Here is a 23853-nt window from a genome sequence, read left to right on the forward strand (position 1 = left end):
AGACCCCATTACTGCCTACACATAACACCAGGGTGCGGACCCCATTACTGCCTACACATGACACCAGGGTGCGGACCCCATTACTGCCTACACATGACACCAGGGTGAGGACCCCATTACTGCCTACACATGACACCAGGGTGCGGACCCCATTACTGCCTACACATGACACCAGGGTGCGGACCCCATTACTGCCTACACATGACACCAGGGTGCGGACCCCATTACTACCTACACATGACACCAGGGTGCGGACCCCATTACTGCCTACACATGACACCAGGGTGCAGACCCCATTACTGCCTACACATGACACCAGGGTGCGGACCCCATTACTGCCTACACATGACACCAGGGTGCGGACCCCATTACTGCCTACACATGACACCAGGGTGCGGACCCCATTACTGCTTACACATGACACCAGAGTGTGGACCCCATTACTGCCTACACATGACACCCGGGTGCGGACCCCATTACTGCCTGCACATGACACCAGGGTGCAGACCCCATTACTGCCTACACATGACACCAGGGTGCGGACCCCATTACTGCCTACACATGACCCCAGGGTGCGGACCCCATTACTGCCTACACATGACACCAGGGTGAGGACCCCATTACTGCCTACACATGACACCAGGGTGCGGACCCCATTACTGCCTACACATGACCCCAGGGTGCGGACCCCATTACTGCCTACACATGACACCAGGGTGCGGACCCCATTACTGCTTACACATGACACCAGAGTGTGGACCCCATTACTGCCTACACATGACACCAGGGTGCGGACCCCATTACTGCCTACACATGACACCAGGGTGCGGACCCCATTACTGCTTACACATGACACCAGAGTGTGGACCCCATTACTGCCTACACATGACACCAGGGTGCGGACACCATTACTGCCTACACATGACACCAGGGTGCGGACCCCATTACTGCCTACACATGACACCAGGGTGCGGACCCCATTACTGCCTACACATGACACCAGGGTGCGGACCCCATTACTGCCTACACATGACACCAGGGTGCGGACCCCATTACTACCTACACATGACACCAGGGTGCGGACCCCATTACTGCCTACACATGACACCAGGGTGCAGACCCCATTACTGCCTACACATGACACCAGGGTGCGGACCCCATTACTACCTACACATGACACCAGGGTGCGGACCCTATTACTACCTACACATGACACCAGGGTGCGGACCCCATTACTATCTACACATGACACCAGGGTGCGGACCCCATTACTGCCTACACATGACACCAGGGTGCGGACCCCATTACTGCCTACACATGACACCAGGGTGCGGACCCCATTACTATCTACACATGACACCAGGGTGCGGACCCCATTACTGCCTACACATGACACCAGGGTGCGGACCCCATTACTGCCTACACATGACACCAGGGTGCGGACCCCATTACTGCCTACACATGACACCAGGGTGCGGACCCCATTACTGCCTACACATGACACCAGGGTGCGGACCCCATTACTGCCTACACATGACACCAGGGTGCGGACCTCATTACTGCCTACACATGACACCAGGGTGCGGACCCCATTACTGCCTACACATGACACCAGGGTGCGGACCCCATTACTGCCTACACATGACCCCAGGGTGCGGACCCCATTACTGCCTACACATGACACCAGGGTGCGGACCCCATTACTGCCTACACATGACCCCAGGGTGCGGACCCCATTACTACCTACACATGACACCAGGGTGCGGACCCCATTACTGCCTACACATGACACCAGGGTGCGGACCCCATTACTACCTACACATGACACCAGGGTGCGGACCCCATTACTGCCTACACATGACACCAGGGTGCGGACCCCATTACTGCCTACACATGACACCAGGGTGCGGACCCCATTACTGCCTACACATGACACCAGGGTGCGGACCCCATTACTGCCTACACATGACACCAGGGTGCGGACCCCATTACTGCCTACACATGACACCAGGGTGCAGACCCCATTACTACCTACACATGACACCAGGGTGCGGACCCCATTACTGCCTACACATGACACCAGGGTGCGGACCCCATTACTGCCTACACATGACACCAGGGTGCGGACCCCGTTACTGCCTACACATGACACCAGACCTCATCGGTCATAGGACCAGTGTGGCAGTGTCCCATCCATTTGGTGGTTCTTGTTTTTTTGGGGATTCAATCTGTGGATAAGGAAAATCTTGCTGTCCCCAACATCCCCCTTGTAGGCTCCATTCCCACACTGCGTTTCTAAATAGAATTCAAACACATCATGTGACTGCGGCATTTAAAGGAAATCTACCATCCGAATCCATCCTGATAAACCAGGGACATTACTCATAGATCCAGGCGCCGGGACTGTGGTATCTGCTTATATTTGTTATCCATGGTCTCCTTCCTTCTAAAATCAACTAACGAACCAGAAGATCTCTACCAGAGCCCCTCTGTGCTCTGACTTCACAGGCTGTTACAGTGTTCTTAACCTCCTCCAGAGCTTCCCTCCTCCCTCTGTCTGCTGTAGCATCACGGCAGCAGCACACAGTGAGAGGGAGAAAGCTCTCATGCACAGTGTAACAGTCTGTGAAGCCAGAGCACAGAGAGACTCTGATAACACACCCCCAGAGCCCTTCTGTCTCATTAGCATAATTTTAAAAGTGGATTTTAGAAGGAAGGAGGCCATGGATAACAAATGTAAGAAGATTATCACAGTCCCGGTGCCTGGATCTATGAGTAAGTGTCCCTGGTTTATCAGGATGGGTTTTGTTAGTAGATTGCCTCTCCCTCTGTTTATGGTGCAGTAAGGAAAAACTTATGGTCAACTAATTTTTAGACCGAACTCTAGTGTATTGGGGGTCTCTTAATTAACTGATAACAAAGTGTCAACTGCTAAAACCCCCAACAATCAGCTGTAATCTATAGGGACTCTGCAAGCGTTCTGCTTCCCAACAGTGCCCCCACAGGGGGAATGAAGAATTACACAGTAGTGCTCATTCATATCAGTTGGGTGACTGCTAGGTGCAGGTCCTCCAGAGTAAGACACGTTCTTTGTTATCACCCTGGGGTGTTCCTATCGTTCTGATCCCTACTGATCGGAAGCCTGATGGGATTTTATCCCATTTATCACAGACAATACAACTAGAAGAACGTGTGGAGTGAAGTGATGAAGACTAAATGTTATATTTGATATGGTCTATCTTTTTGTCCTACGCATATCTGTGCAGCCTCACTGACTCCCTATCTTAAAGGGATATCTCCATCTTATAAAGTGATGGCATCTCGCAAGCACATAACACCACATCGTTATCGAGAAGAACTGACCTCCAGTCCTCTGACCTCAACCAGTCCTGCGTTGCAGTGTTTCCGACCTTGTGGTTATGTAGGGAGCGTTTGCTGGTTTTCATCACTCGAATCCCTGTACATGGGTGCAATGAGGCGAGTAGAGCCCCCTGCCTCAGGCGGCACCACCTGCAGCAAAATGGGGGGCAGCATCCACTTACTAAAAAATAACCTGATATATTACTACTATATGGGGCAGAGGGGGAGCCGTTGTATAACTCGTATATAGCAAGATTTGCTTATTTTTTATGATAGATAGGTGTCCCAGAGGTCAGACCCCCACTTACTATATAGAAATGGAATACTTAAAGGGAGTGTCCACATAGCTTCATAGATTATACAATTGCTGTAAGTTTTTCCTGGTTCCAGGAAAATGGGAAAGAAGAAATCAGAGTTATATCTAAGCACCAGACTTACGTAGTGTATGGGGACCTCTTCACTCTTCCCCTATTTCAGATGTCAATGAAGTTAAAGAGTCCCCTACTTAAGGACACCCGACTTTACAGGCGACCCCTAGTTAAAGATGGACCCCTCTGTCCACTGTGACCTCTGGTGACCTCTCTGGATGTTACTATAGTCCCAGGCAGCAATGATCAGCTGTAAGGTGTCTGTAATGAAGCTTTATGGATATTCCTTGGTGCCATTACAGTAAAAAATTTTGAAACTCCAATTGTCACCGGGGCAAAAAAAAAAAATTTGCCTCAAACTACAATTATAAAATATACAGTTTCGACTTACATACGAATTCAACTTAAGAACGAACCTCCGGAACCTATCCTGTACGTAACCCGGGGACTGCCTGTATATGGTAATGACGTTATCTCTTCTTTTAATTCCGAACACATGCATGCTTGGCTGAGTGTGCATGTGTATGGAGAGCCGAGCGTGCATGTCTGTGGCCATCACAGCGAAGGAAACTATAGAATACTTCTACTTCCCATTCACTTTGGTCATCATCAATAAACCGGATAAAAGACACACAAGGAATTGGTTTGACATATTTTAATAAGATCCCACACAAGTTTTTTTTTTTTCTCAATTTTTTTTTTTTCCGAAATAACAATAATAATTAATAATAATAATATAACAGATTTATGGGGTGGAGGGGAACTCTTCTCACAGCTGACACAAGCTATTACATAGCACTATATAATATTACACATCAATTACAAAGGAAAAACACAGAGACACGTTTCTTCCGCTGCACGGGTCGGGATGTTACTTTTTTTTGGGATGGGCCGTGGCCTTTTTATAAAATAAATTAAACTTTAAACATATTATACAGTAACAGAAGACATCAGACTTGTATCACATGACCTGTTCACGTGTAGTAGTAGGTCTTGAGTTGTACCCTATGGCGTGTTATATGTGATGGGCACTATAACAATAAGGACCAGAGAGTCATAGCTGAGACCAGGTACCACCATGGGGGGCACCATCAAGTCCACTCTTCAGGAAGCCACAACTTTGCCCCGAGTGAAGGAAAACTTAGCTACGACCCTGAAAACTGATGACCGATGGCTTTTACAAAATCAATGCATCCAGAGCTCAAACAGAATGAACAGGAAGATCTAAATGTTGCGTTTTGTGATTCCTCGGGGGCGGGGCCTATTAATGGGAATTAAATCGCAATAACCTGATCTGTTCTTCTATATGATAACCATCAGTCGTCAAAACAAAGCAAAAAAGAGCCAACCAGAAGCTATGATAACCCTAACTCAAAGTGCTTTTATAGCCCAGGCTGAACATTGTATATTACAGAAGGACTCGATTTGCAACCGGAGAGAGGAGAACATATAAAGTTCTTGGTGCAAACTCTCAGGCGTCGGGTTATTTTCTAGCCAATCAGAAGACTTTTCACAATTTGCCCATTCTGGGTTCTTCCCACTCTCGTAGATTTGCCCGATTTTTTTGACTCTCGATGGTTTAGGACTGGTAAAGTCTTTGAAACCTGCTTTACAAGACCTGAAACTTCCATGAACTTTGGTCTTTATAGTCAAGGCAGTCAGTGGCATTGAAATTGAGCTTCCAAGAAGCAGTTTGGTCCTTGTAGTCTAAGCAATCCACAGAGGTGAATCCAAGGCTGGAGGCTCCATATCCCTGGGCAGAGAGAGATGCGGGTGACTGGCTGAGGTGACTACCCATTGTTGGGGTAGCAATGGGACTCAGTGTGGCTCCTGGAGCGGATAGCTGTGGGTGCATGGGTGATAGGTAGGAGCTACAGTCCAGGCCAGTGAAGTAAGATGAAGATCCTCCATAGCTCTGGGTGTATGCTGGAGCTTGACTGTAGGTCATGGGGTATCCAGCTGATCTTTGCATACATGGAGTAGTGGCTGCTGATAAAGGATCTGGAATAGGTGATATGGAAGCTGGACTCCATATTGAGACTGTGGCACTAGCTGTAGAGCTGGGGGTCACGGCCGTGCCAGGTGGTGGAGGACTGTACTGCCCATTGGTGCTGGCTTCTGAGTTAGTCTCTCTTGCTGGAGAAGTCTTCTTCTTGGTTGGACGTGGTTTGGCCTGTCCACTGCTCTGCTGCTGTTGCTGGCGACATTTGGCCCGTCTGTTCTTAAACCACACCTTCAATTAAAGAAACACAATTAGATAAATGGTGTGAGACAATGTATAGAAAGTATCTCCAAGCTTATATCATGTACGACTCATTAGGCATCATCTAAAGACTTGGGTTGCTTCGGAGAAGGACCATCTCGGAGCAGTCTATAGGTCCTCATGTTTAACTATTCAAAACTCATCTATAGTTCCTTGAGCCAAGGATTTTTGTATTCTCGAACTGTAGATTACCCAGTATTAAAGCATTAAGATCTACAAATACCAAACTACGTACAAAATATGAGGCATTGGGACCAATATACCCTTCCACCGCTTCTACTCACGTCGTAATGGGATTATAGTAGTTTGTCGTAAAGGGCTCCTACAATTTATTTACCTGCACACGTGATTCCGGGAGATTTATCTTTAAGGCCACTTCTTCCCTCATGAAGATATCAGGATAACGCGTTTTTGCAAAGAGGGCCTCCAAAATATCCAGCTGCGCCCTCGTAAACGTCGTCCTCTCCCTCCTCTGCTTCCGTGGCGTTGCTGGTGAAGGAGAAAGTCGGAATTAGACACTTATGAAATAAGTAAATTTTGAAAAATTACAAAAACATTTTTAAAAATTGTATTTTTCATCGCGATATACATTGGGGCACATCTACCACCACGTTGTCTGGATTCTTGTACTTCTATTCGAGACTTTTTGGAATCATTTGGCAATTTTTGGTCTCAACTTAGACCAAAAAGTCTCAACTAAGACCTGAAAGTTTTATAAAACAGGACGAAAACAGGACGAGAAATAGTTGAAAATAATTCCAGGCTGGGGACTTTTTGAAATTTTTGATAGCTACGTAGACATAACATCATCTACGTAAATGCATAAAAAATTATATCAGAATTTGAGTGTTATAAACGTTCTCATCAAGATACAAAAGCTGCTAATATTTACTACTTGATCCACATTTTTAATACAGATTCATCCAAAAATTATTCAAAAAGTGTTAGCTTGATATGTTTTCTCGCCATCCTAAGCTCCGAAAATATTAATACAATACAAACTAGACATGAAAGTATTAGGAAACGCGACTTACTTGGATATCCCACAGCAGAATGTAATAAATCCATCCCGGTTCCGGCTAACGTCAGTCCATTGACTGCGTAGTGTGGTTGTTTGATGTAGGACATCATCTCAATACTTGAGGTGACCGGAGCTACGTCGGATAAAAGTTGGTGTTGCGGATAAGATCCTTGATAGATCCTTGTAGATTGGAAATATCTCGGTTGTACAAAACAGTGCAGCTTCTTCTTTTAGATGATCCTGGAAATCACAAGTACGAGAGATGAAGTTGAAGTCTCGCAAAGTCCAACGAGGCAGAAACTGGTACCAAGTCTATCTCCTATGTCCAAGACCAAGCCTACTGAGCTCAGGTGAGGCCAATGTTTGCTTTAAAAGCTCCCCCTCCAGACCACTAACTAATTAAATCAAAGATTGTCACAGACTCTCCGCCCACCGCCCACCTCCCCCATTATACCCCCAGCACACTCCCCCCCCCCTTAGATTTTGGGGTGGAGACTTTACAAGAATTTGGATAAACCAAGACTTTTTCCATTTCCAAGGAAGCATTAAGAGTAATTAATAATTATATTCTGCCCAACGTTAATGAGATCCAACGCGAACATAAGGTCCGTCTCGCAAATTCTACCTAAAATATAACCAGTTGCCCAAGGTTTTTTTAAGCTACAAAAACACTTACAGAAGATAAAAAGATAAAAACCTCGATGTTTTTGATACATAATGCCTAGATTTAAGCGTTCCTGGACCCGTGAACATAATGAGACTTTCCGCAGAAGAACCCCCCCCCCCATTGTCCTTAATGCAAGTTTAGAGTAAAATGCAACAAAATAGCAAAACCCAATGAGGCCATCGCCATTGATAGTCAAATGCCCCTCCTTACAGAACGTTCCCCAGGGGGGTAATGACATAGGACAATGGTTCCACATAGAGATCTCAGCGATACAAAGGGATTTATTTAACATGGGGAAAATAGGTAAGGTGTCCCCAGCTAATATCCTATTACACCTTTTTGTTTGGGCGTCAATGACAATCACGGAGGGTGTGTTAATACTGTGCTAATTGGGTAAACACAGATAGGCAGATCTGTTGGCCAACTTCATCACAATCACATCTGGTAGAGAAGATTCTTAAATGATTCCCTTGACCACCTCCAGGCAGATCCCCGGGGAGTCTGTAGCTCTTTCAGCCAGATAGGAATAATAGTCCTAGATCTGTGTATATCCACAAGGTAATAGGACTGCAATAAACTCCTCAATGTGCCAATGATACTTATTAATTGGCTGGAGATCTCCTCAATGATGGCCTCCGCCATATAGTCCTGTCTTATCAGTCCACACATTCTGGAAGTTACTATCTCAGACCATTACAGGCGAGGACTTGGTTTGTTTGGCTATTTTATTTTCTTTAGTGATCAAGTTTTCCCTCGTGTTATATCACTTGTACATTAGTCAGATAAACAGCACGAAAAGAGATAAAAATACACAAAGATTAACACTGGAAGTCATGGGCAGGGAGAATTAAGAGGGATATGAGATGGATAAGAGATAAATGGACATATTACATACTGGGAATAGATAGATATGAGATAGATAGATAATATATGATTGATATAGATAGATATTAGGTAGATTGATTATATAGAAGTATATAATGTATATAGATAGATATGAGATAGATAGATAGATAGATAGATAAATATGAGATAGATAGGAGATAGATAGATGATAGATAGGAGATAGATAGATAGATAGATAGATAGATAGATAGATAGATAGATGATAGATAGGAGATGGATAGATAGATAGATAGGAGATAGATAGATAGATAGATAGATAGATAGATAGGAGATGGATAGATAGATAGATAGATATGAGATAGATAGATAGATAGGAGATAGATAGATAGATAGATAGATATGAGATGGATGGATAGGAGATAGATGATATATATATATATATATATATAAGATAGATTAAGAGAGATACTGCAGATAGATATAAGATATAGATATAATGGGGGTCATTTATCTTAGTCTGATGCACCTTTTTATTGGTTGTATTTTAGTGACTTTTTGAGTGCATTGGGGTATTTGCACATTTTTTTTGCTTTTTTCCAGTACTGCCCCGGAGTTCGCCAAGTAGCAGTTTATAATAATAATATTTATTTTTGTGCAGTTTCCTGGTTTGCGCCTAATTTGTCTTTGTATTTCTCCTACTTCTAGATGTTTGCGCCTTATTTAATTTACGCCTAAATAATTGCGAAACAACACACCAGTCCAAAGAATGTTTAGGAAAGGCAACGGTATGATTTTTGCAACAAAATTGCGCCTTCTTTAAAATTTAAAAAATTAAAAAAAAAAAAAGACAAATGACAAAATGCAAAAAATAGATTCAAAAAATGTGCAAAAAAACTCAGGCAAGGGGGAAATAAGATAAACGACCCCCAATATGATTGGTATAGATAGATAGATTTAAATTGAATGTTTAAAAACAGGAACAGGAGTGGAAAGAAAAAAAAATATAGATACATATGTGATAGATATACAAAGATGATACATAAGATGGATATAAGATAAATTATATATATATATATATATATATATATATATATATATATATATATATACGAGATAGATAAGATAGTGGAGTTAGATATATGATTTGTAAAGTGTGACGGAATATGATTGTACAATATAAATAAAGATTATTATTATATGAGATGGATGGATACTGTCGCTACACGGATAGATAAGCAGCAATGGGGCTTCATATGAGATAATAGATAGCAGTAGGTGGAGGTGAGAGGGATGTGTACACACGTGAGCTCCGCACTATCCTTCTCCTTCTCACTTTTTCTATGAGATTTCTGCCAAAAAGTATTTTCAGCCAAATGCTTCCATTTTCACACATTGTAAAAACTTCCAATACAATCGGTGAGAAGCGAGCGCTGAGCTGGACCTGTGTACTAGGTGGATGTCTGTGCTGTGATATTGGACTGTGTATAGTAGGATTGGGGAGACCACCATTGTCCTCATCTCCACCTCCAGTACTGAGGACTAGCCTCCTTATTACAGATATCCCCCCATTATCCTTCCACGTAACATATATGGATGTAGTGTCTCAGGTAATACGGCCATTATCTCCTGCGCTGAGATTTGTTGGCAGGAATCTCATGAGGAGATCAGGATGAGACAGACTGGTGCCATCTATCTCCTGCATATGCCCAGGTGTGGTGGTAGGAAGGTTTGTGTTGTGTGTGGTGTCAGGTAGGTGTGTGTGGTGTCAGGTAGGTGTGTGTGGTGTCAGGTAGGTGTGTGTGGTGGTAGGAAGGTTTGTGTTGTGTGGTGTCAGGTAGGTGTGTGTGGTGGTAGGAAGGTTTGTGTTGTGTGGTGTCAGGTAGGTGTGTGTGGTGGTAGGAAGGTTTGTGTTGTGTGGTGTCAGGTAAGTTTGTGTTGTATTTGTGGTGTGAGGTTTGTGTTGAGAGTGTAGTGTGAGGTAGGTGTGTGTGTAGTGTATGTGGTGTTAAGTAGGTTTGTGTGTGGTGTGAGGTGGGTTTGTGTTGTGTGTAGTTTGTGGTAGGTTTATTTAGGTTGTGTGAGGGAGGTCTGTGTTGTGTGTGTGGTGTGAGTCAGGATTATGTTGTGCGGTGTCAGGTAGGTGTGTGTTGCATCAAGTAGGTTTGCATTGTGCGTGTGGTGTGAGGTATGTGTGTATGGTGTGAGGTAGGTGTGTGTGGTGTCAGGTAGGTGTGTGTGGTGTCAGGTAGGTTTGCATTGTGCGTGTGATGTGAGGTAGGTGTGTGTGGTGTGAGGTAGGTGCGTGCGGTGTCAGGTAGGTGTGTTTGGTGTCAGGTAGGTTTGTGTTGTGTGTGTGGTGTCAGGTAGGTGTGTGTGGTGTCAGGTAGGTTTGTGTTGTGTGTGTGGTGTCAGGTAGGTGTGTGTGGTGTCAGGTAGGTGTGTGTGGTGTCAGGTAGGTTTGCATTGTGCGTGTGGTGTCAGGTAGGTGCGTGCGGTGTCAGGTAGGTGTGTGTGGTGTCAGTTAGGTTTGTGTTGTGTGTGTGGTGTCAGGTATATGTGTGTGGTGTCAGGTAGGTTTGTGTTGTGTGTGTGGTGTGAGGTAGGTGTGTGTGGTGTCAGGTAGGTTTGCATTGTGCGTGTAGTGTGAGGTAGGTGTGTGTGGTGTGAGGTAGATGTGTGTGGTGTGAGGTAGGTGTGTGTGGTGTCAGGTAGGTTTGCATTGTGCGTGTAGTGTGAGGTAGGTGTGTGTGGTGTGAGGTAGATGTGTGTGGTGTGAGGTAGGTGTGTGTGGTGTCAGGTAGGTTTGTATGAGGTAGGTTTATGTTGTGTTGTGTGAGGTAGGATTATGTTGTGTTGTGTGGTATGAGGTAGGTGTGTGTGGTGTCAGGTAGGTTTGTGTTGTGTGTGGTATGAGGTAGGTGTGTGGTGTCAGGTAGGTGTGTGTGTGGTTTCAGGTAGGTGTGTGTGGTGTGAGGTAGGTTTGTGTTGTGTTGTGTGGTATGAGGTAGGTGTGTGTGGTGTCAGGTAGGTGTGTGTGGTATGAGGTTGGTGTGTGGTGTCAGGTAGGTGTGTGTGGTATGAGGTAGGTGTGTGGTGTCAGGTAGGTGTGTGTGGTGTCAGGTAGGTCCGTCTTGTCTCTATGTAAGTCCGCACTTAGCGGGGAACATTCCACAAGTCGCTCATCAGCAGAACATTTTTCTAGCAGATTATCCTGGTGTCTCTGGGAGGGGCAGAGGGAAATGACAGACAAAAGACCCAAATTATTATCCCAAATTATTAGCGCTGAGCAGTGTGTCCCTGATAATTAGAGAGGGAAGAGAATCCGCCAACCCCAGATGCTACAACAGCCGCACGTCTGTCCATGTCTGTGTGTCCGGCGTCTGTCTGTGTGCTGCCAGGATACACAATGTGACGGATAGATGGATACAGGATACGAATAATATATAGATGATAATATGAGAGAGACTGATAGGTGATAAGAATAGAGAGATATCAGGGGGATAGATACATGGGATCTGCAGAAGATGAAACAACAGAAACAAAGGGATACATAAAAACTGATGTGCATTGTATGAGTCAATGAGATAATAATAGATAGAAATGATAGAAAAGCAAAAGTTCAATGATGGAGGGTGGAAAAATAGACTGATATAAAAGATACAGACGGTCCCCTACTTAAGAACCCCCGACTTACATACGACCCATAGTTACAAACGGACCACTGGATATTGGTAATTTCCTGTACTTTAGTCCTAGGCTACAATGATCAGATGTAACAGTTATCACAGGCGTCTGTAATGAAGCTTTATTGTTATTCCCGGTTCTTATGACAATCCAACATTTTTAAAATCCAACTGTCACAGAGACCAAAAAAATTTTGGCTGGGGGTTACAATATAAAGTATATGGTTCCGACTTACATACAAATTCAACTTAAGAACAAACCTACAGAACCTATCCTGTACGTAACCCGGGGATTGTCTGTATATAAATAGATGGACAATATTTAAAAAACAAATATTAAGATAAAATATTAGGATGTGCAGTGACAGAAAGAGATGAATGATTAGATACATGTAATATCCAGGGAGCAGCAACTTACAAATTGCAAAGAAGTGGCTGATGCTCCGGACTGACCCCTCCGGCCTGTGATCCACAGCCACTTCTTTACATTCTGTGACCTGGAGTGTGATGGTTGTATGTACAGAGGATGGTCCCTTATTACCCCCCCCCCCCCCCCCCATTTGCTCTGAACTTTCTTTTCCTGGTTAGTTAGATGGGGAATTGATACTGAAGAGAAGAATATTAGATGGATATCTCATGGATGGATAGATAGGCAGGAGAGTGTTAGATATTACAGAGATATTACATTAACAGATAGTTATTATAAAGAATATTCCACGCACCTTTCTCCCAGACTTCAGTGGTGAATATAATGTAGACACTTGTTGCTTTCTGAAAAATATAAAATACAAATGAAACAGTAAGTAACAGTCTACAGACTGGGGGGGCGGGGGGGGGCGTCTATAGCGGGGGGTGACTGTCACCTGCTGTGGAGCACGCAGGGTTAATGGCCTGAATAGCGCAGATCACATTGGGATTAATATGTGGGCATAAAGACGCCTTGTCCTGTGAGTCGGGGCCAGTTAACCCTTTACACCAACGATAATACAGCAGGTCCATGGGTTTCTACTGAACAGATTAACCTTCTGTGGTGCCTCAACGTAACAAATTGTTACAGAGAAAATGTAACATTTCCAATATCCATAGACTTTCTATCTATCTCATATCTCACATCTATCTATCTCCTATTTATCTATTTATCTATCTATCTCATATCTACCTATCTCCTATCTATCTATCTATCTATCTATCTATCTATCTCATATCTATCTATCTATCTATCTATCTATCTCATATCTATCTATCTATCTATCTATCTCATATCTATCTATCTATCTCATATCTATCTATCTATCTATCTATCTATCTATCTATCTATCTATCTCATATCTATCTATCTCCTATCTATCTCATATCTATCTATCTATCTATCTATCTATCTAATATCTATCTATCTCATATCTATCTCATATCTATCTCATATCTATCTCATATCTATCTATCTATCTATCTATCTATCTATCTATCTATCTATCTATCCATCTACCTTTATCTTGAGTCTATCTCACATCCATCATCTCATAACCAGTATGTACTGTAGTTCCATCCCAAGCAGTAGTAGACATGTAAATGAAGTGGTCACTTACTCCCAGTATGTGTAGTCCCGGTAGGTGAGTGCAGATGAAGCGCACATGGTGCAGCTCCTCCACTCCTGACATTCCCTTAGTGGGAGGGAGTCTCATTGAAAGATCTGGTACCACAGGCGATATCTTCTTAGAAATCACACTAGATCCGTTGTTGAGAACATGTCAGGACCTCGGCGAGTGCGAGGGGAAAGTGCAAAAATTCCAATAAAACTTTTGACGATAGGAACGGGGCAAGTTGAAGCGATGGAAATAATTATTGGGCCTGAAATCTACAGTTAACGTCTTCACACATACAACACGTGCGGGAAAGTGTCTGATGTCTAGATGTGTGGAAAAATTATATATCAGTTGTTTATCCCTTCTATATCCTATCTATATATCTTCTGTTATCTATCTGTCTAAATAGAAAAATAGAAAGGCTTATGGATCAGCCAAAATGTAGCTGCATAAGTGAATAAAGCAACATTGTTTCACAATATCTATTGGAGTACTGCCTGCTCTCTGCTCTATCTATCTATCTATCTATCTATCTATCTATCTATCTATCTATCTATCTCATATCTATCTATCTATCTATCTATCTATCTATCTCATATCTATCTATCTATCTATCTATCTATGTATCTATCTATCTATCTATCTCATATATATGTCATATCTATCTATCAATTATCTATCTACTGTCAAAATAGCTTGTTATATCTATCTATTATCCGTTATCTATATCTCTCTCCCATCCCACTACTTTCTATGATTCTTCTATGTGTCTATCCATCCATGTTGACTTTGAGATCCAGTTTTATTTGAAATAGTAAAGGGGAAATCCTCGGTTTCCAACTTTTATCTTACATCTTTTGATGTTTTGGGAAAATTACTAATTTAGATGATTTGTAGCCTTTGTTTTCAATTCCAGTAAAACTAAATTAATTTATATCTATATTTTCTTTCCTATCTATCTCGTATCTATTAATATCTATCAGCCTATATTCTAGTTATCTATGTCATATGAATCATCTATTTGTCTATTACTTTACCTATCTTCTATTTATCCATCCATCCATCTTCTATCTATGTCATATGTATGTATCTATTTTTGTTTCTTTTTTGAAGTCCATTTATCCATTTAATTATTTATCTCTGTATATTGTATCTAACTGTCCACCTCGTATCTGTTTGTCTCTTTATCGCATTTATCTATCATGAACTATTATCTATCAATCCATCTTTATATTATCTATTTATCTATAATATTTATCTTCCTATCTATTATTATATTATCTATTTATCTATAATATTTATCTTTCTATCTATTATTATATTATCTATTTATCTATAATATTTATCTTTCTATCTATTATTATATTCTCTATATCCATCTATATAGCGCAGCGTTCTATCCAGAGTATCCGTCCATCTAACTTTCTCCCTTGTCGTGTCTCAGTCTATGAAGTCCGTGTCTTCCAACTTTCTTCTTCTTCTTGGTGTCACAGAGGAATACGGGAAAGTTTAGCCTGAGAAGAGATGTGTCCGGATAAAGAGACCCTTGTGCTGTGTTGTATTTCCCGAGCCGTTGACCCCAACATAAAGAAGTTAATCTAGATCAGAGGAGCCGAGCTGTATTATCGGGGGTAAGAACTTTAAATCATTAGTCATAATTTTATCAGGATGGCTAAACCTCTCTATTTTAAATCTGGATCAGATATCCTGCGGATAGAAAACTGGAAGAGGAATGAGATTCAGAGCCTTACCTCGGAGCAGAGCGGAGCGGGAACCAGGGGCACAGGTAGAGATGGGTGCTGCTGAGCGAAGGAAGCTGCAAGACGAGGGCATCAGGACAGAATAAGGATCACTAAAGATAGTTGGGTGACCATCTTTAAGCCGGAGGGGTGGTGATGTCATGGAGCATTGTGTGAATTTCACTGGTTAATATGAGGAGTGTGGCAGAGGGTAGAGGGGGGTGGACTGGTAAAGGGGAGGGTGAGCGGTCTGCCATGGAGGTGACATTGCTCCTGTGCCCACCCTGGCTCGTGTTCTGTGTGTGTCCACCTAATCCCAAGATGACATGCCGGGACCAATTAGTGTTATCTCCCCAGACGGGATGCTGACATGCAGGCTCCCTCGTGGGGCAGATGTCCCGCTGGACAGATCTGTTCCCCTCTCTGGTAGGACGTTGGGGGGCAGGTGGTCGCCACTCGGAACGGGTGGGCACCCATATGTCGCAGATCCTCGTCCCCGTTGTCTGCCATGTCCTGACCTCCTTATTGTATAAAATAAAACTGTAGACGTGACTTTAGATAATGGCGCGGTTATTTATTTCCAGACCTGTCGAGGTGGAAAAAAACTTATTTATCTAATGATTAGAAAGAGAGAACAAGCTCAGCCTATAGGTTCCGTCTATGAGATATACACATCCATCTACTGCAAATACAGGAGCAGAATAAACTGAGAATATCTAGATATACGAGGTTATCCCAATGCAACCTGCGGCTCTACAACTACAACTCCCAAAGCTTTAGTAAGAGCTGGAGAGTCACAGGTTGGAGAACAATCCGTTATATACCATCTATATAAGGATCTATCTATATGTCTAATAATTTATATATGCAATTCATGATATACATCTTTCTGTTCACATACAATCTAATTGCTCAGATCCGTATTGGCCTATCAATTTATCTCATATCGATCATCTATCTATCTCTTTATCATCTCTCTTCACCCACGTTGATTTTCCAGTTTTCTTTGAGACTGTGAAGGGAAAATCCATGCTTTCCAACTTTAATCATGCAGAGCACAAAGAAACATTTTAGATATTTTTGGAAATTAGTAATTTATATTGTTTGTACGTTTGGTTTTAATTCCAGTATCAGCAAATTAATTTAGATCTATCTATCTCCTATCTATCTATCTATCTATCTATCTATCTATCTATCTATCTATCTATCTATCTATACGTAGTGAAGAGGCAGCACTCAATGAATTGTAGAAAAGTGGTGAACTTTTATTCCATCACACAGCGACGTTTCGGTGCTAAAACCGCACCTTTCTCAAGCATGAAAGGTGCGGTTTTAGCACCGAAACGTCGCTGTGTGATGGAATAAAAGTTCACCACTTTTCTACAATTCATTGAGTGCTGCCTCTTCACTACGTATATCAAGGACCCACGCCAAGGGATCATCGGCTGTTGCACCAACTACTAATTACTGGCTTGTGCTGCTTTGGACTTTGCATTTTCTATCTATCTATCTATCTATCTATCTATCTATCTATCTGCTATCTATCTATCTATCTATCTAATATCTATATATCTCCTATCTATCTATCTATCTGCTATCTATCTATCTAATATCTATATATCTCCTATCTATCTATCTATCTATCTATCTCCTATCTATCTATCTATCTATCTATCTATCTATCTATCTATCTCCTATCTATCTATCTATCTATCTATCTATCTATCTATCTGTCTCCTATCTATCTAATATCTATATCTATCTATCTATCTATCTATCTATCTATCTATCTATCTATCTATCTGCTATCTATCTATCTATCTATCTATCTAATATCTATATATCTCCTATCTATCTATCTGCTATCTATCTATGGGCCACATTTATCACTTTTGTGCGCCTAAGTGTAGTAGTTGCGCCTAAATTCGGGCGCACTGTTTTGCCAGATTTATCACAAGCTACAACCATCTGTGATAAGTATATTTCCTGACTCTTATTAATCACTTTACTTTAACACAGTTTAGGCGCAGTTTAGGCGCAATGTTAGATTCGGGCACTTACATGTGATCCTGCTACAAGCTCCTCTCTGCTTCTCCCACAGCCCAGAATGAAGATAACACTCACAGCAGCACCCAGGTGTGTGACACCCTGCACCCAGTGACCTCCTCAGCAGTGGCTTCTCCTGGAGGGGATCCCCCAGTGCTGGTCTCCTGCTGCACCCCTGTAATTCTGCACAGTATCCCCCTCAGACACTGTGCAGAATTACATGGGGGACACTTGTTTTTAGTATCTGCAAACTTGTGCAAACTTCTCTTCTCTTGCTGTGAGCTCAGCGTTTTGCAGAATATTTTGTAAATAGAAGGTGATGAACTGTAAATAGAGTCTGCAGCTCCTGTCTGTAATGTATCTAATGTATCTATTATATGTTCCAGTGTCTGTAATGTATCTAATGTATCTATTATATGTACCAGTGTCTGGCTGAGCTCTGCTGCTAGAAATGAGCTCTTCTGCACAGGGGCTCAGTGCTTTCTTCTCAGATAACGCCACCTTCGGGCTGGAGTGTTTTTGCGCCCGTTTTTTGCGCCTAAATGCAAAAGTCGCACGTGATGAATATCATTAGGCGCAGCAAAACATCTGGAATTGAACGATAGATGAGGGAAAGGTGGTTATTTTTGCTGCGCGGCTAATTTGACGTTTAATCGCAAAAATGGCGCAAAAACGGTGCGCCTAAACGAAAAGGCGCAAAAACAACAGAAAAAACAAGTGATAAATGTGGCCCTATATATCTAATATCTATATATCTCCTATCTATCTCCTATCTGTCTCCTATCTATCTAATATCTATCTATCTAATATCTATCTATCTCCTATCTATCTATCTATCTATCTATCTGTCTCCTATCTATCTATCTATCTATCTATCTATCTATCTATCTATCTATCTGTCTGTCTCCTATCTATCTATCTATCTATCTAATATCTATCTATCTATCTAATATCTATCTATCTCCTATCTATCTATCTATCTAATATCTATCTAATATCTATCTATCTCTCTAATATCTATCTATCTCATATCTATCTATCTATCTCCTATCTATCTATCTATCTATCTATCTATCTATCTCATATCTATCTATCTATCTATCTCTTTCCTATCTATTTATCTATCTCCTATCTATCTGTAGAGAGTCCAAAGCAGCACATAAAATTGTAAAGGGTGGGTGCAGGCCTATTTGGGCCGGGCAGCAGGTCCTCAGCAATATGTAACTAGAAAAAAGGCAGCACTCCAAGGTTCCAGTAAAAATCAAAAGAAAGTCCTTTTTATTGCATATCCCAATACAGCAACGTTTCAGCTCGGTGTGAGCCTTTTTCAAGCCTATCTAAATTTTATGGGCAGGACCAACTACAAGTTAGCATTGCCAAAGCATTTAAAGAATATGGGACTGTGGGACTCTGAGGGGCTGATATCTTACTTAGTGTCTGCTTGTTGCCTATACCCTGGGCCCGGGTGCAATTCTAGGTCCAGCACAGGGCATCACAGCCGCCAGAGCCCCCAGACGGATCCTGTATCTGCCAGGGGCATCATCAGAGGCTGGTGCACTTAGTGTATGATAAATGTGCCGCGTGTGAGTCTTCGTCCACGTCAACAAACTTTCTTCTTCACAGCACGTAGCTGCCCCGCGCCTGCTCCCACTTAATGACAGATGAGGCCTCTGTAAGGTATGGGGGCAGTGTCATGCATGCGCTGGCACAATTAGCAATGTGCCCCTCTGTATGCAACTTTTTTTCTTTGCTTTTTTTAAGTATTTTTTCTGACTTTTTCATTTGTTTCATCTTAATTCATCTTAATTCATCATCAGATGTTGGTGCATGATGTGCCACTGATTTAAGCCGGAAAAGTCACACAAAAAATGTGCAAATACACTGCAGTTCCCACCATGGCATAGGCAAATGTTATGTATAGGTGGTGCCAAAAATTGATTGAAAATCAGAAATTGGGCAAAAGAAAACCAGCACAATTTATTAGGGAGATTTATCAAACTTGTCTGAGGTAAATCTGTTCTAGTTGCTCATGGCAACCAATCAGAGCTCGGCTGTTATTCTCCAACAGCTGTTTATAAAATGAAAGCTGAGCTCTGATTGGTTTCCATGGGCAACTGGAATAGTTTTACCTCAGACATTTCTGATAAATCTCCTCACCAATTTATCTAAAGGAAATCAGCCCAAAGATAAAGAGCAGAATACATCCGCTCCTATATGTTGCACTGCTGGTCCATGACAGGAATGTTTGTCACAGGTTTATTCTGCTGAGATACACAAAAACACATGGGGGGGGAGCGATTTATTATCAGGTTTCTGAGGTAAAACTGTTCTAGTGGCTCATGGAAACCAATCAGAGCTCAACTATCATTTTATAAACAGCTGTGGGGAAATGAAAGCTGAGCTCTGATTGGTTCCCATAGGCTCTTATGATAAATCTCCCCCACTAAATATAATGTAAACTCTTCACGACTTTCCATGTTTAATCGTTTCGGCGCCAACAGACAGGATAATGCAGCCTAGTGGATGGAGAGGGATTGTTTTCTTTCTCTTCTTAATTATTTCTATAGTTTTGGAAGGGGGGGCCAGATTCTAGTATTTCTAGTAGGAAGGTAATGATGTGGATGTTGTATGAAGCATTTGCCGGGGGTTTTCCTGTAGAAGGATCACTTCATACATTTACGAGAAGCTCTGGTGATGGTTTAATGTCTATTTCTGGAGGAAACGTAATCCACAGCCAGATAAGGAAGGAGGTATAACGAGACACCAGGAGAGAATGGGGAGAGGACGGGGATTATATGTCATATAAGCCAATAACACGGGAAAAAGGAGAACAAATAGAAAGTCCTAAAGGTCCTGTCAGGGCCACCAGTAGTCAAATGTGGAAATCCAGGCAGCGCAACATTTTGGTGTCCACCTTTATCATGATATATACAGATATATACAGTACAGACCAAAAGTTTGGACACACCTTCTCATTCAAAGAGTTTTCTGTATTTTCATGACTATAAAAATTGTAGATTCAAACTGAAGGCATCAAAACTACCGTGTTTCCCCCCAAAAATAAGACAGTTTTATATTATTATACTATTTTTTGCTCCTAAACAAGCACTAGGTCTTATTTTCGGGGGATGTCGTGTATTTCCATGAAAAATATTTCACCTTTATTGTTGGACAAAAAAAACTTCTCTAACGTCCGTCTCTCCAAACTTATTTCATGTAGAATTTCTTGTCACTCCATTTCTATTGGAATCATTGGCCCCAATCTCTCACATTTAGCAATAGCACTTTCGTTAAATGACCCCCTTCCTGTCCAGGTAGCTGCTTGTATCGCATTTTCAGAGCAACAGTCAGAGATTTTATCCCATGATTTCTTCCCGCAGGTCACTACCTCTTGTGGTATCGAAATGATCTACTAATACTAATGTACGACATGGTGGGAGCTGCTGCAATGGCGGCCGCTAGGTCTTATTTTCAGGGAAGGCCTTATATTTCTAAGCTTGAACAAAATTCTACTAGGTCTTATTTTCGGGGGATGTCCTATTTTAGGGGAAACAGGGTATGAATTGACACACATGGAATTATATACTTAATAAAAAAGTGTAAAACAATTGAAAATATGTCTTATATTCTAGGTTCCTTTTGATTTGGTTACCGCTCTGCACATTCTTGGCTTCTTTTGATGAACTTCAAGAGGTAGTCACCTGAAATGGTCTTCCAACAGTCTTCAATGAGTCCCCAGAGATGCTTAGCACTTCCTGGCCCTTTTGCCTTCACTCGGAGCTCCAGCTCACCCCAAACCATCTCAATTGGGTTCGGGTCTGGTGACTGTGGAGGCCCGGGTCATCTGGCATAGCCCCACATCACTCTCCTTCTTGGTCACATAGCCCTTACACAGCCTGGAGGTGAGTAGATACAGTAGATATTAGATATATAGATGGATGTTATAAGATATATAGATAAATAGATGATATATAGATAATAGATGATATTATTATTTTTGCATGAATTTACACTTTTTTTGCGACTTCTCTGAAGCTCGTTGTTCACTGGTTTTCAATTCATCTTTGAACTGTGCCAATTGACAGAAGTTGGTGCATGGTTTATCACCAATTTTCTCCGATAAAGTCACAAAAGAATGTGCAAAAACACTCTAGTCCCCACCAGGCGTTGGAAAATGTTTGACCAATAATTGTGCAAAAATTGCAATTACTTTTTCTGCAAAAAAAAACAAACAAAAAAACACGCAATACAGATACATAGATGATGATTGACAGATAATGTTGCAATTTATTTTAGAGAGATATATAGATAGATAACATAGGATTGATCATATTAGATATATAGATGATTTGAGAAAGAGAGATATGGGATAGATAGATAGATAGATAGATAGATAGATAGATAGATAGATAGATAGATAGATAGATATGAGATAGATAGATATGAGATAGACAGATAGATATGAGATAGACAGATAGATAGATAGGAGATAGATAGATAGATAGATAGGAGGGAGATAGATAGATAGATAGATAGATAGATAGGAGATAGATATGAGATAGATAGATAGATAGATAGATATGAGATAGATAGATAGATAGATAGATATGAGATAGATAGGAGATAGATAGATATGAGATAGACAGATAGATAGATATGAGATAGATAGATAGGAGATGGATAGATAGATAGATAGATAGATAGATAGATAGATAGATATGAGATAGATAGATAGATAGATAGGAGGCCATAAGTTGTTGCCTGGTACTTTCCTACCAGAGGGAAGGAATGATCAGACATGATAAAGTTCAACATGCCCAATTATTCCCTCTTCTTACAGATTTTGAAAATTGTGAGGTCCTATAGAGATAAGAATAAGACCTCAATCACAGAAGGGTTTTTAGCTCTCTACATCCTTTACTATACAAGGAGAAATTCTACAACATTTTAAGGATTGCTTTATTTATATAGCGCACACAGATTACTCAGCGCTGCACAGAGCTTGCCAAATCAGTCCCTGTCCCCAATGGGGCTCACAAGCTAATCAACCTATCAGTATGTATTGGAGTGCAGGCGGAAACCGGAGGCCCCGGAGGAAACCAACACAAACACGGAGAGAACATACAAACTCTTTGCAGATGTTGACCCAGGTCCCCAGCGCTGCAAGGCTGTAATATGTAGCAGAGCTCCTGTTATGGGAATGAGCCTCCTAGAAATCCATGCACAGTAAATAAATGACCTACTATGATACCACAACAAGCACTTTCATCTTCCGGAAGCAGGTACCATATATTTCCATAACCTTAAAACAAGCAGAGATCTTAAAAATTGTGAAGAATTTACAAATTATTAAAATTATTAAAAAGTTCCCTAACTTTTCATAATACACAAAACCTGACAATACTGTAACTGATGCACAATAGTGAGACACTAGAGGCCGTACCTGATGACTATGTTGCGGACGTTCCTGACTCCCTTTATACTATTACTTGCCCTGCAGGGACATATCTAAAAATGGAGCCATATTAGATGTTAGAATGACCCTCATATCCTTATATTTGGGATTTCGGTATCCCTTCTGATGACCCATGTGACTCATCCGTGACGGGAGGCAGGGAGTTAACTCTCCACATTCTCCGGTGCTTTTGGTGCAGTCGGTGAAAGGAACATGTTCCCAGTTCCCTAATCCCAGAACCCAACAGCACACGCGCTTTTAATTAAGGAAACAGATTAGCCCCATCTGTCCGTCAAGATAAATTCTGCTGCAAACTGGGGCAGCGGCTAACAAAAAGGCTCTTCATTAGACGACCTTCCTTTACACTTGCATCGGGGGGTGGGAGGCATCATAGCCTGGCGCCGTACCACGTACTCAATCCACTGGTGTTGTGAATGGTGGTTCATGTTTTACTTTATATTCTATATCCATATCTTCAGATGTGTATCATCTATATACCTGATGTTTTATGTAAAGAGTCTACGTACAAAAATTGCGAATGTATTAGGGTTAGGTGCCGAATAGCTGGTGGACACCTTTGTGGGACACCCAGCAATCAAGAGAATGAGGGTCGGGCATGTACTAAGCACACGTCATTCACTTCTATGGAGCTGATGGAGGTTGCCAAGCAGAAGAGTAACTTAAAGGGGAGCAGAGGGTGCAGTTGCACCCCAGCCTAAAAGCTTTAGGAAGCCTTTACAGAGTCTACTTTGTATCGAGGAACAGCAATTTCAAGTTATGTCTCCGTTAGCACCTCACATTGACTTATAGGGGGATAACTTG

At 41.9% G+C, this 23853-nt stretch overlaps 1 protein-coding gene and 1 long non-coding RNA gene across 5 annotated transcripts in view; one reads left to right on the top strand and one right to left on the bottom strand.

Moving 5' to 3' along the window:
* Window positions 1-4998: 4998 nt before the first annotated feature.
* On the bottom strand, window positions 4999-15731 carry CRX (cone-rod homeobox). 3 transcript variants are annotated; one of them, XM_072123475.1, is made up of 5 exons: window positions 15543-15731; window positions 12931-12979; window positions 7026-7252; window positions 6329-6480; window positions 4999-5961 (listed from the first exon to the last, which is right to left on the bottom strand). In XM_072123475.1, exons 3-5 carry the CDS (start codon window positions 7120-7122, stop codon window positions 5338-5340), a joined length of 873 nt encoding a protein of 290 aa, XP_071979576.1. In that variant the 5' UTR covers window positions 7123-7252; window positions 12931-12979; window positions 15543-15731; the 3' UTR covers window positions 4999-5337. The 3 variants fall into 3 exon arrangements, with proteins under 3 accessions (XP_071979576.1, XP_071979578.1, XP_071979579.1); XM_072123477.1 differs by lacking the exon at window positions 15543-15731 and adding an exon at window positions 13795-14116; XM_072123478.1 differs by lacking the exons at window positions 12931-12979; window positions 15543-15731 and having other exon boundaries at window positions 7026-7359.
* The window catches only part of LOC140076778 (uncharacterized), a 40420-nt gene continuing 23803 nt past the window's right edge, over window positions 7237-23853 (top strand). Inside the window, exons 1-3 of one of the 2 annotated variants that reach the window (XR_011849653.1) lie at window positions 7237-7362; window positions 15285-15422; window positions 21209-21478. This is a non-coding gene — a long non-coding RNA (uncharacterized lncRNA). Of the gene's footprint in view, window positions 7363-12992; window positions 13008-15284; window positions 15423-21208; window positions 21479-23853 lie in introns of those variants that run through there. The other variant, XR_011849654.1, reaches the window with a different exon arrangement.

The sequence above is a fragment of the Engystomops pustulosus genome, chromosome 9 (genome assembly GCF_040894005.1).
Source record: "Engystomops pustulosus chromosome 9, aEngPut4.maternal, whole genome shotgun sequence".
NCBI lineage: Eukaryota > Metazoa > Chordata > Amphibia > Anura > Leptodactylidae > Engystomops > Engystomops pustulosus.

What these genes read in the sequence shown, in the direction of transcription:
- CRX (XM_072123475.1), bottom strand. Translation starts at nt 7,122, where the DNA reads ATGATGTCCTACATCAAACAACCACACTACGCAGTCAATGGACTGACG. An exon ending in TTCTGCTGTGGGATATCCAA is followed by an intron (nt 6,481 to 7,025) that starts GTAAGTCGCGTT and finishes CTCCTTCACCAG; the next exon opens with CAACGCCACGGAAGCAGAGG. An exon ending in TCCCGGAATCACGTGTGCAG is followed by an intron (nt 5,962 to 6,328) that starts GTAAATAAATTG and finishes CTTTAATTGAAG; the next exon opens with GTGTGGTTTAAGAACAGACG.